Source organism: Melospiza georgiana, chromosome 4 (genome assembly GCF_028018845.1).
Source record: "Melospiza georgiana isolate bMelGeo1 chromosome 4, bMelGeo1.pri, whole genome shotgun sequence".
In the NCBI taxonomy this organism is placed as follows: Eukaryota; Metazoa; Chordata; class Aves; order Passeriformes; family Passerellidae; genus Melospiza; species Melospiza georgiana.
Genome location: NC_080433.1, coordinates 12,823,833 through 12,839,899, shown reverse-complemented (window position 1 = coordinate 12,839,899; position 16,067 = coordinate 12,823,833). Strand labels below are relative to the sequence as shown.

Below are 16,067 nucleotides of genomic sequence, written 5' to 3'. Positions count from 1 at the left end.
GTTCCTGATGCTGATTCACCATGGAATGGTTCAGCACATACCCTGACACAAGACAGGAGATGGGGCCTGCAGGGGCAAGGGACAGGAAGTGTGGGAGGGCAGGGTGTGATAACCTGCATTGCCACCTTCCCACAGAGCATTGTGAATTTTGGGAAGACAAGTCAGAGCTGGAAAGGAAGATAAACTTTGCAGTTTGTGCTGGGCAGATGGCACAGCACCTGTAGCACTGTGATAGCTCAGAACTCAAACATACCCAAGGAAACCACAGGGAGCTCATGAACAAAGTGACATCTGCATCCTTTCTGTCCCATCCTGGGACAGCACAGGGCTGTCCAGACCCACCTGAGCACAGGGCAGGAAGATGCCAGTCATGGATAGCTCTAGAGGATTACATCCAAGGGAAAACATTCCCAAGAAGGGGTGGATGGACCAATCCCTGCAGAGTACATCCTCTGAGCACAGCACAGCCATAACCACACACTCAGTCTGCTGAGGCCAGAAACAGCAAGAACATTTGTTGAGGCCTGTGCTCTACATGACAAATCAGTATTTGTTCCAGAAGTTGATTTTTTTGATTAAAAAGATTTTTTCAGACCAATGCAGAAGAAACAAAAGGAGTAAACACAAGCTTAAAGTTTCAGAAGAGTTTCAAACTCGTTATTCAACATTATTTGCGTGCTGTGTAATCTCTTCCTCATCATTCATTGACCTCTGGCAAACAAAGAGTTGAGCTGACAGCAACTTTTTTCCCTCAAGCCCAAATTCTTAAAAATACCTTCTATTTAAAGTTGTATTTCAACCTCTCCAGACACTCTGTCCAATAACCTCTTTTAAAACCACCATCCTACTTGTCTTTTTCATTTAAGAAACTTGCAAAGAGCACTTCACAGTAAGCCACGTAGGGAGATTATTTTTTCTTATTGAGAGTAAAGGGGAAAAAATCCAAAGAAAGTAAAGCCAGTCTGCTAACAGAAAAAAAAATTTTAAAAAAACCCTCTTTTCTTGATTTTTTCACCTTTGATTTATAAAAACATCTTGTTAATCCCTGCAGGGTTTCTGAGAGAAAAGTTGCCTGAGATCGCTACACAGCGATAGAAGTTGGATACGTGTGAAGCAGAAAAGATTGACTGATTTAATGATTAAACAAAAAGAGGAGGTATAAATGACTGAGGAATCTGTCAGGGAAACATATTAACTGCAGTTTCCTGATTTTTCTACCTTTGAATTCTTAATAATTTACTTAGAGGAGATGCTGAAGTGACTGTCTCAGTTAGCTCTTCCTAACCTTAAACGTAAAGAGGTTTTATCCATTTCAGAATCACAGAAACCTCCCAGCACACCATATCCAGTTTGTTAGAGTCAATAAAACTGACTTAATTCTTTGGAAAGCTTTCTAAATTTTGGATGATATCACTTTGCACATTTTTGAATTTAGATCAAATAAAGTGATTTTCAAATTTTTTTACAAAAACAGTAACAATTTCTTTTTCCTTATTGGGTAGATTATTCTCTGAAATTTCCCCAGTTTTGAAGTGAGGATTAAAATGTTTATGAGCATTTTCATTTGAAGGAGGAAAGAAAAGTTCATTAAAGGATTTGCAGCATCTGGATAAAACAGGAGTAAATAGAGTGTATCCTAATCTGGGTAGGAATGACAACACACAACTACTTTTGTGATCACAATATAAGTACAGAATGCTGCAAATACTAAGTGCCAATATCACAGTCTCAAGGAACATTGTAAAAAAAAATACAGATCAAATTTGCTGATTTAGCAGCAGAAATAATACTGTTAATTACTCAAAGGATCTAATGAGCTAAACTGACAATATTTTTTCCAGTCATACTGCAAATCAAGATATTTTATAGGAGTTACCTCCAGGAAATGAGCAAGACACTGCTGAGCACAGGTGGAAAGTAGATGTTTTTTTGAGAACCAAAGTTATTAGGGCATCAAGAAGCTGCCACTGGCCTCAAACAAGGACAAGCATCTTCATGCACAGTAGCCATTCCCACCTCTCAGTCCAGTTGCTGCAGTTTTGAGCATCTCTGCCAGTGCAGAGGGACTGAGCCCAGCACAGTTTGCTCTATAGTGGTTTTTGACAAGCCCTTACACTCTACAGACATGATTCACATGCATCCACTCTAATTTCATCTCCTCTTACATCCGTGTGCATTTACTGCAAAGTAATTTCTGGGATTGCCCCTAGAATGAGCACAGCAGAAATACCACCAGGGCAGTATCCCAGGAGCTTTTTCCATACATAAAATGGGACGGAAATATCCTGCTCAATGGGCACTCAGTTTCCAGCACTGATGTCCCTCAGCAAAGGCAGTACCATAAGATGGTCCCTGTTGAAAAGGGATCAGCTCTTGGCTCTGCTGGTACAGGACCAGTCTGTCTCTGGAAATTTATCAATCAGGGGGCTGTTTGTACTGGATGTTGGAGCAGCAGTGAAAAAGCCACAATTCCCTGTGAAAGGCACCCAAGAAAAGGAGAGTCTGTTTAGGGGAGTTTGGCTGGTACCAGCTTGGGTGAGACCTGAAATGGTGACCATCGAGTGAAAAGGTCCCACAATTCATTCCCTGCCCCACACACCAAACCACTCCTTTATACATTTCAGGTTAACCTTACTACAGAACATCTTTGTAAAATGACATGGAATTTTGCTCATCACAGTAAGTTACTGGAGCTAGGAGCAGGGCTGCTCCAGGAGCATGCCATAAACAAAATTCAGGTACAGAGTTATGACTGCCTCCTTGGAGAGATCTCCCCACTGTGCCCTAGTTGGGAATATGCTCAATTACTGCCCATATTAGGGGCATACAATCTTCTCTTCCATTCAAGTTTAGCTGTGTTGCCTCACAAATTACTGGAGGAGAAAGCAAAAGTGCCATCCATGTCTGGCCACTTCTGTCTTCCTCCCCTTGCACCCATGAAAAGCCACCTCCCAAAACTTGCTCGTGCAACCATGACAGTCCCCAGCCCTGTGAAGGGCCCTCATGTGTGCATGTCAAAGAGGTGAGAGGAATTTGTGGCCACAGGCTGCAAAGGAGAAGCCTTAAGGGTGTTTTCCCCCCTGCCTTATTGGTTTGGAAGCAGAGGGAGAGGGGAAGAGGTTTTTCCTGATTTTAGCACACTTTTCCCTCGCTCAGCCTAGCAGGAGTACACATGCCTGTGGTTCATCCTCACAAATGCCATGTCAGGCCAAGACAAACACCAAGTCTGTCTTCAATATATGCAGGGGGAAAAAATATAGTTCTAGCTCACTCCAGATTAGAGTGTGTTTGCAGAGAAAGGGAGGAAATGAGGAAGGCTCTGATAGTTGTAGCTGAGTAATGCTGAACTCTGCCTTTAATAGGCCCTGTTGTGGAGGCCACAGCTATTTCCCTTGGCATGCTTTCAAGTTGATTATCATACAAATAAAAAGGTACTCAGACATACCAAGGAAAGATCTCAAAGGAACATATCTTAATTCAGTAGGATAAGAGGTTTGGTAGAACTGCCAGTATGCCTTGGGAGCTGAGGGAGATACAGGTGCCTTAGGCCAGTGTGAAATTTCCAGTTTCACTCCTGACAAAGACATGGGAACAAGAGATATGAGACTTTTGATTTTGTTCTTAAAATAATCCCATTTTGCAAAAATCTGCAAAACTTTCTCCATTCTCAGTTAGTAAAAAATGCTCAAACCCAACTTTAAAATAGACTAAAGCCTTGCATTCTTTCTAGTTTTCTTGTGCCTGTGTTATTTCTGCATGAAGCAGAAATATCATGAACAAAATCAAGTTGATCAAAACAAGAACTTTGCAAGAAAGGCAGCAGCTGAAATGGATCCTGTTTAATTACCTCTGATGACTTGATGGAGGGAAAAAAAGAGAAAAAATTAACTTCATTTGCAGGTGGTCACCTGCAAACAAAGTTAAGAGTTGTCTTTTCTTTTCCTTCCATCAAGTCACTAAAAATGAAACTCAAAACAAAAGAAATCATATAAATTAATAAATTATTCATGGCAGTTAGTTTGCCAAACATCAATCTATGCCTTTTTCATAAAGATCCTAGCCCAGTTTCCTGGCCTGGTAATTACATTGTACCTACTTAGATTTCCCCTTCAGTTCAGCATTATGTATGTGTCTTTCTCTCTGAAAACTGTCTGACAAACCCGAAACTTGTTACTTTCAATGCTGAGTAGTAGCTTTGGGTTTTGCTGCAGGGCTCATTATTCCTCTACCCCTGTCAGCTTCATATTTATTTATGCTGAGAGTACTAAATGAAAGGAACTCAAACCATAGCATCGTTAAATCTAAAATTTCTAAGGTTTTCATACGATTAAATATCTTGCTGCCATTGAGTGTAAAGTTTTAGCCATGTCAAATCACCCAAACCAGCCCAGAAAGGACACTGACTTTGCCCAGCCTTCAAAAGCTGCTGCAGAGGTTTCCATCATTAGTTGAATTTCAGCCAGGCTACCCTGTGCAGCTCTGAACATTGCATCCTAATGCTGGGCTGCGGATTATCCACATGGCTTGACCCCAGAGTGATTTCATTGGAGAAAGCTCACAAACATTTCAGAAGCTGCTCAAGGCTGTTCCTGCAGCTCCACCTTTTGGGAGCTGGGAATCAACCGGACTGCTTGAGATGGGGATTTCTTTACAAGAAAATGACTTGACCTTGTTGTATTTGTGCTGACAATCTCCAAAATACAATAATGAGCATTGATTCCTCACAGAAAGCTCTGTAATGTGTAGGCTGGAGATATTTTTACTCTGAATAGTTTCTCCTCAGTATCAGCAAGGAACCTGATTTATGCATCTACTTATAACAAGAATGTTTCCTTTCATCCTTTCTGCTTAAGAATCACTTGGATTCTCTGTGCTGGATTGAGAGGTGCTCAAAGCACACCATGTGGAATATGACAGTATCTGGTCCACATCGAATTCAATAGTATTCCTGCTTGTTTGAGATGGATTTGGTTTCTAATCCTCCACTTGCAGCCTCAGAACAGACTGCAGCCCAGAGACTCCATGCCATGAGGTGTCAAATACCCCCAGCACCGTTAGGGGATTTCTGTGCTCCTTTGGGAGGCCAAATGATTCCTGTCCCTCTTTGAAAGGGCCCAGCACACAGCACAAGGAGATGCTATCCTGTGCTGGTGGGCTGAAGATATTTGAAACATGCAGAAAGCATCCTGGATGCCATAAACCTCTAAAAGACTTGGATCTGGAATACAGCACAAGTCTACTGAAAAAAGCAGGGGTGTGTTGGTGACTGACAAAGGGACTTATCCAGAGTCCATTGAAAGTTATGATACATATGGCTTGCACTGGGACTTGAACCAAAAGATAAAAAGATATTGTGGCAGTCAGGAGTGACCTTTAAGAGAAAGGAATCCCCCCCAAAAAAAATGGTCTCACTTGTTGGTTCCAGGGACTTGGGAGATGAGTGAAAAACCAGCAACTCACAGATCAACAACATAAACCCATTTTTACCTCTTTTCACTCTTCCACCATGGATGAAGTTGCTTTGATGAATATCAGACATGTATTTGCCTTTCATCACTTTTCACGTTCTAAACCTTGCCCTAGACTCAGCCTCTCTGTTTGAGACTACTGAATATTATTTGTGCACAGGAGCAATTTGGTGTCCGTAATGATAGGCATGATTGTTAAACTGGCTTCCAGTGCCTTTGAGCCTGCATCCCTGCAGAATTGCAATTAAACACTTGACAAACCACAAGGCTATGCTAATCCCACTTCAAAAATTTCTGATGGCAAGGACAGCAGTCTGCCTTCCTTCTCCACTGAAAGATGGGGAGACCCAGCATTGCTCAGGCTCTCAAAAATACTCCTTTCTGCCTTCAGTTCAGTGGCTCGTGTTTCAGCTGCAACATTCAGCCTGAGCTGGCCATTGCTGTGTAACAAGCTCCTCTTTGTTCAGCCCTGCTACCTCATTTCTTTCTATTAGCCTTTAATCCCTGTCAGGGTTTCACCTTTGCAGCGATGAGGTCACAGCTCATGTTGATTGGGAAAGGAAATCCTGATGATTGTTGCTGACAGAAAGCTGATAATGCTGGTTTGGGCAGCAATAAATTCTCAGTCTCTAAATGAAGACTAATCTTTGAGCCAGAAATCACCTCTTTCAGTAGTTTTTTTTGGGCCTCATTCACAAATATTTTCCCATGCTCAAGCTGCCTGACCTTTGGAGCATTCAATGCACCTATGTTATTGTGCAGAACTGTTTTCCAGGGATCAAAACAAGCAGCCATCTATCAGTGAGAGGCAGGTGAAGTTATGAAATAAATCAATAGTGGTATTCTCATTGGGAATGCAGCACTTGAAGCTCTCTGTAGCCTCTGCAGCCCTAGGTGCCAAATTGCTCTCTGCTGCTGAGCCATTCCCTTCTATCAGCATTTTCATTTCTTCAAATAAATGTTGTTGTTAGAACCACTTATTTTCATTTTTTCAGGACAAAAGCACAACATGCAGAGAGATTAAAAAATGAAAAAGGGGTGAGCAGGAGTGGTTTGTGCTGTCAAATTCATATTGTTGCCTCAGACAGTGATTCAGTAAAGACAGTTTTAAAATAACCCTGAGCAATGCAGATGCTTCTTTTACAACATCATAAACACTTCCATTGGTATGGTTCACTGCCTTAAATCAAGTGGGATTTTGAACTGGCCCTTCTCTGCTGCAGTAACCATCACCTCAAATCCCTTGCACCTCCTGCAAGGACACAGCTCCTTGGGAGCAGCAGGGAATTTCACCATTGGTTGGACAAGGAGAGCTCTCCCGGAAATCCAGAAATTCTAATAATTGACAATACTGTCAAAACCTTATCTTCTGCACATTTTATTGTCTTTTTCTTTCTGTTCCTCCTGCCGCTCCCCAAAACCCATGTTCCATCAACACACTGCAATCTAATCTCCTCCCAGTGCCTTATCCACCTAGAAGAGCCTCATTGCCCCCAAATGTGCCTGCTTTGTGCTCTTATTCACTCCCAGACTGCCATATCCAGGCTCAATGCTCCCGAGATATGAAGAGCTGGTGGCTGAAAGCCTTGGCTCCCTCCCTGCCTGTTTTTGTCTCTCAGAAAACTGTACTCACCCCTTTGATCAAAATAACCCTGGACTCTGGTCAGAATGCAGATTTGAACTTTACAAATTGGGTTTTCTCAGCTAACAAAGTGAGCATTTTTCTTCCTTTCCTCCCTGCAGTAACAGAACTCCCTGCTCCAACACACAGCTGGTAGCATTTTAGTCAGGCAATCCCTGTGTAATCCATCCTAATTTTTTTCTTCCTTCCACAGTGTGTTGGTCTTCCCAATGGCAAAAATCCACTATGGTCAAAATTCTGAATACAGGCTCCAGCAAGGTTCCTGAAGGGGGCAGTTCAGGCACCTGAACAGAGATGGGCAGTAGGGATTTGGGCTAGCTGTGATATATAGAAACCACCACTTCAATATTTGAGCTGGTATTCTCATCTTTGCAAGGACAAATCTCAGAATGTTTGTATGCTAATCCTCATGCCTACAGGTAACTACTTTATGTATCTTATACATGTCTGCATCTGTCTGCAAGTATCAGATTTTCCAATCCCTCTGTCAACTAAATCTACTGGCCTGTGGGTTAAACTCTTCAGAGCGGAGAGGGAAACTTTGTTCCTTTAATTGGTTTGACTTCAGGATTCTCTCCTATCTTGGTTTAGCAAAAAAACTCCAGCATTAGCTAGACTTTGTGTACAAAACAAATTTTTCATTAGAGGAGTTTAACTGGACTAAGACTCCTAAAGCTGCCTCACATCTGCAGTCAAGCCCCACTTTCCCAAATTCGCATCCCACTGCCAGGGGCAGCTCAGGAGCCCAAGGAGGGCCAGAAACAGCTGTGGGGCAGAGCAGTGCTCTCAGTGCGTGGAGAGTGAGCAGATACCTGGAAAATGCAGAAGTGAAGAGAGCAGAGCTGCTGGACCTGCTTTCCATTACCTGCCTGGGATGAGGTGAAATTCCTTAAATGCAGGAATATTATCTCTGCAAAGGATTGGGGTGGATAGTCTGGCTCTTGCTTCTGCCCATAATTTGTCAGCCCTGAGATGCTGGCAAGACAAAATAGTGCATAAATGCTTGGGGAAATACACTGCAGTGTAAAAATGAGATTCAGTGGGAGCACAGCATCATTCCTCCCACAGTCCCAGGGCTCTGCTCCAGGCTGATTCCTCTGGTTTGTGCTGGCTCCTTTGAGCATCTGGCCATGCTCTGCCATACTGCACAGCTCCATTTCACTGGGGCAGAAAAATGGGCGCATCCTGCAAAGGAGATGTGGGTGGAGGTATGCTAATTGCTGATGGATGAATTCCAAGTGGATGGCACTGATTTCTCCCAGACCAGATCAAGCTTCCTTCCATGCATTACAAAGAGCTTTTTGTGTGCAGCTTTTAACAACAAACGCCTTATTTTGCTTTCCTTACTGATCTACTGCTAAAATGAACATGCATTATGGTTTTAAAGCCAGTTAATTTGGTTGAATTCGTAAAAATTTGTATTTCATATATCAAAATTTTAAAAGTTAAAGAAAAAGTAATCGTAATATTGCTGAAACGCATATCTAACCCATCCAAATTGGCATCCTAACTCTTACCACAAGTTAAAAAAAAAAAAAAGGCAGCTGAAGGCATGGAAAAACCTTTAAGGAAGAAAACTTGGGATGTCAAGTACAGATCTGCTATTGTGCAATGCCATTTTAATCCAGTAACACAACTAGAACCAAGTAAAGTCATGCAGCTCCTTCGGCTCTACTCTGAATTCATTATTCCCATTTCAAAATATAATCTCAGAGTAAGCACAGTCACAGCTCTGTGCTGCTGTAGGACACCTGCAATCTCTCAAGCAATATAGCTGAAGCCAGACTCTTGCAGCAGAACAGCCTGAGTGCCACATTTACATGGCCACCTGTGGAACAGAATCGCCTTGGATTTGGGAGATTTTGTATAAATAAATGCCCTTTCTTGGAACACAAACAGTTAATTTCAGCAGCCTTATAATAGCATTGGCTGCCTACACTTCTCCTTCAAACTCCATTTTCCATTCTAAGATTTCTTATCTTTTTATCAGCTTTTTGCTCAAAGTTTGTATGACAACTGTGACAGTGTTCACAGGGGTCCCAGGATGAGGGAAGAGATGAGGATTTGACTCCATGTTTCAGAAGGCTTGATTTATTATTTTATGATATATATTACATTAAAACTATACTAGAAGAATAGAAGAAAGGAGTTCATCAGAAGGCAAGCTAAGAATAGAGTAAGAAAGAATGATAACAAAGGTTTGTGGCTCAGACTCTCTGCCTGGGCTGTGATTTGCCATTAATTAGAAACAACCACATGAGCCAATCTCAGATGCACCTGCTGCACTCCACAGCAGCAGATAACCATTGTTTACATTTTGTCCCTGAGGCCTCTCAGCCTCTCAGGAGGAAAAATCCCAAGGCAAGGGATTTTTCATAAAAGATGTCTGCGACAGACAACTAGGACCAGGCCCCCTTCAAAATATTTGGTTTATTCTAGAGATGACACATAATTGGTCCAGTCCAGTGCCTGAGCAGCAAAGGGCCTGGCACACCTGATAAACCGGGCCTCCAGGGAACTGAGAGGCTGCAAATGTGCCTGACCCACAAATCCCTCATGATCCAAGGCAGGAGGTGGGGATTTTGAAGGTCAGGCTGACACTTCAGTGCATGTTGTTTGGCAGAGAATTAAGCACTTGATAATGAAAACTTGAAATGGTTCAATATCAAAGAGCCTTGGTGAGATCTGATGCTTTCACCTAAAACATGGGCACCTAAAGTCTACCTGTTTGAAAAGAAGCTGCTGAAGCCTAAGGTATCCCTCTTGTCCAAGCATTTTCCCTCTTCCTTTCCCACAGAGAAGTGCTTCTGTTTCCATCAGTGAGCTCCACAGTGACCTGGGACAATTCCACCCACTGGCTTCTGATAAAGCCCAGCCATGGATGCTGATAACACATGGCTAATAATAGGCCAACAGGACAAATCCTGTGAGACTAGGAATAATGCAGCTTGGTGCTGACAGGGTGAGTGGCAGTACCTCTTTTCAAGTGAGATTTATTGACTGCAAGCTCAAGGTGGAAAGGATGCAGCTCATTCATCGGTGACTTTCTTCCACTGTTTCATGAGTGATTGCTCTGCTGTCTAGGTTAGTTGTGTTTGTTTGATTAATATTGCCTTGGACTCTTATAAAATAGTGGCATTTCTATTCCTCAGTCTCAGCTGAAGGGTCAATACCATGCTCAATTTGCTGCAAGTTTTACATTCATAATCTCTGGTTTAAATTTAAGGATGGGCAGTGGGAAAACACAATGTTACTTTCTAACAAGTTAATATATTTTATTTTCATGTTCTAGTCACAGAAAGATGGCATTAAAAATGCCTTTCTGTAAATACCTTAGCACATACTTTCTTATTTGTTATACAGCCAAATTTTGAGATTAAGAGGTAGATAATAAAAAGCACTGACATACCAAAATACCACAGATAGCTAATCTGCCTTGACTCCTATGACAATGTAACTAGGCATCTGCAGATCTTCAGAAATCTGGCCATGTGGAAAACAGCTTTGGATCCATAGAGCCTGTCAAATATTTCTTGGGTTCCCCCCTCTCAAGAGTTTCAGTTTTGGTAAATAAAAAAATACAGTTGATATGTTATAGAGGATCTAATGCATTAAGCATTGTGGAGGAATCAAAAAGAAAACAGAGGTTAGGGAGAGAGCTAGCAAAAGATGTTCAGTCACTAATGAAATTCACTGGTCAAAACAAATTCAGGCCATGAGCTGCAACTCAAAGAGAATAAAAGAAACTTGTGTGGACAAGATACACATGCAGGGTAACTTCAAATACAGATGCTACTCAGTTATTTTAGTGTGATGCATTTCTGAGGCAGACCCAAGGCTGCACTCACCCAAAGACTCCTTAATTGATCACGAGTTCAGTTTCATGAACAATTACCAGCTACAAACAGAGCAGTTTACATCAACCAGTGGCTTACATGATACACCACTGCTGAAGAGAGGGTTTCCAGATCCTGCCTCACTGACTGTGTGTGCCTTGTGCCCCTGCCCGGGTAAGCCCATGCCCATGGAACTCTGCCTTAGTGGCTTTCTGACCCCATCCCAGTGAGCAGATCTGGGAAATCTTGTGGGTTGAGGGAAAAAAACAACCCAGCAGCTCATTTTCTCAGTGCCCTTCAATGGGAGCAATCTTGTAGCCACCCACACCTATCAGATAACTGCACTTGGCCAGGCATCAAAACCAAAGCCTCAGCCACCAGTGATTTCAGTGTAACCTCTGCCTGGGAGGAGCTCAGGGAAGCCCACAAGTTCTCAGAATGCAGAAATACTCCTTTCCTGCTTGCTAACACACTTGCCTGCCCTTCCCACCCCCATGACCACCTTTCTCTGGGCTCTGACACAGAAGCAGCAGCTCCGCAGCACAGTAATTAGAGCAGAACATCTCATTTCTCCTTGACTGGCACAGTTATCTGCATCTGAAATACTCTTTCAATACTCTTTCCATATTCCCAGGTGCTCCCCATTTGAGAAATTAAGGAGGGGAAAATGGAATAAGGGGTCAGGTGTAAATCTTAGGGGAGAGTAAAAAAGAATTGTAATCATAAACATTTAGAGAGCTCAGTAGCCAGAGATTCTTCCACATTGTGGATTCTTCTACGGTGATTTGGAAAAAATCAAGCTGCTTGTACGAGTTGAAGAAACAGCACTAAAATCAATCAGTGCATGTAATTCAAGACAAAATGAAACTCACTCACTGTTGCTAAAGAAAGCAAAGTTTACCATGACTTGTCAACTGATGGGGTCTGATAAAAAAAAAGAGTAGGAGATTTAGTGGCTGCAAATGAGATCCCTGATCTGTAAGATGTAAAGTGCATCATAGGTTGAAGGCTTGACAGTTCATTTTTCTTCAAGGTTTTGGCAGCTTTTTACAAACTACTTCATCCTCTCAATACCACAGAAAATCTGGTGCTTCCTGGTAGAGCTGGACAAATGGTCACCAGCTCAATAGGTACAAATGTATACAATTTTTCCACTTTGGAAGGGAAAAACCCATTTTTTTTTCTAATTTCTAGCTTCTAGACAGCTGGCCACAGTTCAAGCACCATTTAGTACTTTCTGGCTAGCCTTAGTTAAACACATATTTGTAATTTTTAAAACCTAAACTGCAGTTACAGAGTTATGATGGTATCCATTACAGTAGTGCCTTTTTATTGTTATTACAATTTATTCTCAAAATTTTGGCAGTATTAGGACAATTTGACAATGTATAATTTAACTTACCTCACATCCAGAGTCAGGGGTGGTTGTTCTCATCAGGTCCAAGGTCAATCGCGGGCTGGGCTCAGATAAAGTTGGTTTTGGCTTTTCCTGAGTGAAGGAACCCAAAATCTTTTATCAGCTCTCCCCCCAGTCACGGTATGACCTGCATCAGATCTCACTCATGTGAGAACCATCAGCTAATGACAAAACAAAAAACCTTGGGGTTTTTGTTAACCACCGTCTTGGGGATCAACCTGCAAATGTTGCTTTGTGAGCATGGCCAGGCCAAGATACCCATCATCCAAGGTGTGATAGACCACAGCTGCTTTCCTTTGATGTCTATTGGTTTTTACCTTTTTTATTTCTTTTACATATTCTTGGTATTCTTCATACATACATTTGGAGCTCTGTAGGTTATTATTGCATTCACAGCTAGTTTTCCCAGTAGTTTTCCCTGCCCCTTCCCTAGGCAGGAACACAAAACAAATTCCAGAGCTCCAAGCCCTGGGGGTACAAGGCCTCTATCCTGTCTTGGTTTTTCCCAGGTACTAAGCCTGAAAACAGCTCTTTGAGACACATTTTCATAAATAAAATACAGCTAGAACCAAGTGGAGGGGTGGAGCAGAGAAGGGGCTTGACTTGGGGGAAGTTGCATCACCATTGTCCTCCTCATTGGTGCTTTTTATCAATTATGCTAATTTCCTGAAACCTATAAAAATGTATGCATCCCTGTGGGAGTGGACTTTTGTGGACATTCTTCCATAACTGCTCCTGGATCTCCAATAAACATCCACTCTTATGTTACCTCCTATACTAAAACTCTCTTGAGTTTCGAGGTTGAAAAAGGCATCGCCTTCCATTTGACTTATTGGTTTTTCATTTGAATGGGGTGACTCACCTTCCATCACAGCAGTACCAAAGCCAGACTTACAGATCACACAGACAATGGCAAAGGGAACTGATGCTTGGTTTAAGCTCTGTTAAAGCCCACCTAGCTGGGAAAAGCTGTCCAAGGTGATGAGAGCACCATGAGCTGATGAGGTGTCAAGAGTGTGACTTGGGAGATGAGTTCTCGAGGTGAGATGGGTAAGAAAAAGGCAATGTGGGCATGGCATGAACGTCTCCATCCCTGCCCAGCACGTGAATACAAACATAAATACAATTTTCCTACACAATGTGGCTTAACACCAGCACAGAATATTGAAAAGTCATGTGCCAGCATCCCTGTAAAAGCCATTTCTGTAACACTGAATGCAAAGAGGGCTGCTAGGGGCTGGTGCTCACAGAAACATCCCTCAGAGCTCACTCTTGTTTTCTGCCACAGCTGGCACCTGCTATTTTCTGCATCAATAACACCCTCCCGAACACAGCCAGACCACAAACACACATTTAGAAAGTAAAGGCAGCAGGATCACAATGACCTTAAAGTTCATCCAGTGACAACCCCTGCCATGGGCAGGGACACCTTCCACTATCCCAGGTTGCTCCAAGCCCCTTACAGCCTGAACTTGGGCTTTCCAGGGATGGGGCAGCCACAGCTTCTCCCAGCAGCCTGTTCCATTCTTAGTGCCAAAGATGACCAAGGGGGTCTGGTTTGAGTGGGAATATGTATATGATGAATTTGCTTACAAAAGCTGTATCATATAATTTTCCTGGGAATCAGAAACCATGGCATACTTTGGAGTATTTCCCATCTGACCTTCTTTATTTCCTCATATCTTAACAAACATAACAAACTGAAACATGGAGTTATTTCTTTTCTGTTCTGTAATAACAAAGATACAGTATTTTTATGCCTAGAAAATACATTAAACATTCATTTATTGGTGAGATTTTCATTATGTAATTACATATGCCTTAGTTTTGTGGATAGGAAATGTACAGTTTGACATGCTGATTTTATTACCAATTTTAAAAAGGCATGGAGCTTTAAAACAGATAGGAGATAAAGTATGAATTTCCCATGTATTGCTGAGTACAGGTGAGATTGGAATTGAAGCAATATGCTGTGTTCCTGTAACAGATTAATTTCAATGAGAGGTACTTGTTCAATTAGAATCAATCTTACAATCAAATAATAAGTACAAAAAAATAGGAGTATTTTTTTAATATGTGCATGTTAGTCTGTAAGTATTTCTAATTCATTTTGCACTTCCTCTGGTGGCTGCAGCTGAATGGCACTTCTTAAATATCCAGGCTGAATTTTTCAGGAATAATTAGCAGTTCTGGGGACCTATTCAGAGGACCCAAACCTATTTATCACTCTCTGACATCCCTCTTCAAGGTAGTTAATTTGAGATGAAATTATTAATCCTTATCCAACTTCTTCCATCCAAAGACCCCATATACTCATCCCAATGAACTCTGACATCTGTTTTGTTACACAGCCTCTCACCCAGGTTATCTGGCCAAGGAGATCTGTCCAAACATTTAGAAAAGTTTTAAATTTCACCAGGCAGCTGAGCAGTTTTACACACTACATATTTATACAAACAACTACATCAGGCTCACTTAACTTGCTCAGCCCTATGTCTAAATCAACGCAATAGCTTGTTATTTGTCTTAAACTATAAACCAAATATTTAAAAAAAACAAAACAAAAAACAAACAGAACAAAGAACACTATTGGGTTTTAGAAACAAGAATATGACATGATAGCTTGTGGTAATGTTTCAGGCTGGAGCCCTGTACTCAGAACCAGTACTCGGACACGAAGATGTGCACGTTGACGATGTTGCGGTGGGACACCACCCCGCCCATGACATAGTTCATCTCCAGCTTCAGGATGGCGTGGAAAGGTCCAATGATGGGCCTCACCTGGCGAACCACACCTGGGGGGACAGAAATGGGTGGCTCAGATTAGCAGATCTAGTTAAGTCTGGAGGATCTGCACCACTCTTGGTGTTCAGTACAGCCCAGAGAAAGGTATTTTACCTATTGCGCCTGTAAACAGCTTGCAAAAGAAGTATAAAACACAGCTTTTGAGTCAAAATATCTGGAAGATCTATAATGAGAACTCAAGTGTTGCAAATGGCAAAGCTCTCCTCTATATTCTGAAATCAGTATTTATTTTTATCTTTATCAAATATCTGGAAGATCTATAAGGAGCACTCAAGTGTTGCAAATGGCAAAACTATATATTCTGAAATCAGTTTTGGTTTTTTTTACCTTTTATCTGGAGACATAAATTCAGTAAGCATGCTGTGACACTGGTTTTACATAGTGCAGAAGGAGATTTCCCTGGCTAACCCAGAACATGCATTGCTCAGAGGAGTACGTGAGCACAGCTGGGAACTCCATGCAATTCCTGGGATTGTGTTGAAAACTCCATTTCATTTGGAACAGTAGAAACTACCTGTATTGCATCAGTAAAATCAACAATTCCCCTGTGAACAGCAGGTGACACCAATCTGTAAATCATTAGTGTGCTGAGTCATGGATGGACAACCCCACTGGACACAACAGGAATGAAGTTTAATGAGGAGAAGGGGCCATCTCTGCATCTGCTCCCATGTCATCCTCAAGTGAATGGTGGCCATTCCTTTGCCAGCATTGGAGTTTGATAAGTGTGGTGTTTGTAAGGGTCTCCAGGACATTTACATTCTTGTAATGAACTTTCTCGTGCACTTTATGTAAATAACTTATTGTTTTGCATTCTTTTATGGAGGAGGAGAAATTTGATAGACTATTGGTTTGTCCAGTGTCATTGGAGAGGCGGCACTGTCACCCTCCAACCCACT

At 41.9% G+C, this 16,067-nt stretch overlaps 1 protein-coding gene across 2 annotated transcripts in view; it reads right to left on the bottom strand.

Annotated features, from left to right (window-relative positions):
- Positions 1 to 14,041: 14,041 nt before the first annotated feature.
- Positions 14,042 to 16,067, bottom strand: part of FBLN1 (fibulin 1) — a 63,516-nt gene continuing 61,490 nt past the window's right edge. For both annotated transcript variants that reach the window (XM_058023427.1, XM_058023428.1), the window contains exon 17: positions 14,042 to 15,158. In XM_058023427.1, coding sequence (XP_057879410.1) covers positions 15,019 to 15,158 — 140 coding nt within the window. In that variant the 3' untranslated portion in view covers positions 14,042 to 15,018. The remainder of the gene's footprint in view (positions 15,159 to 16,067) is intronic.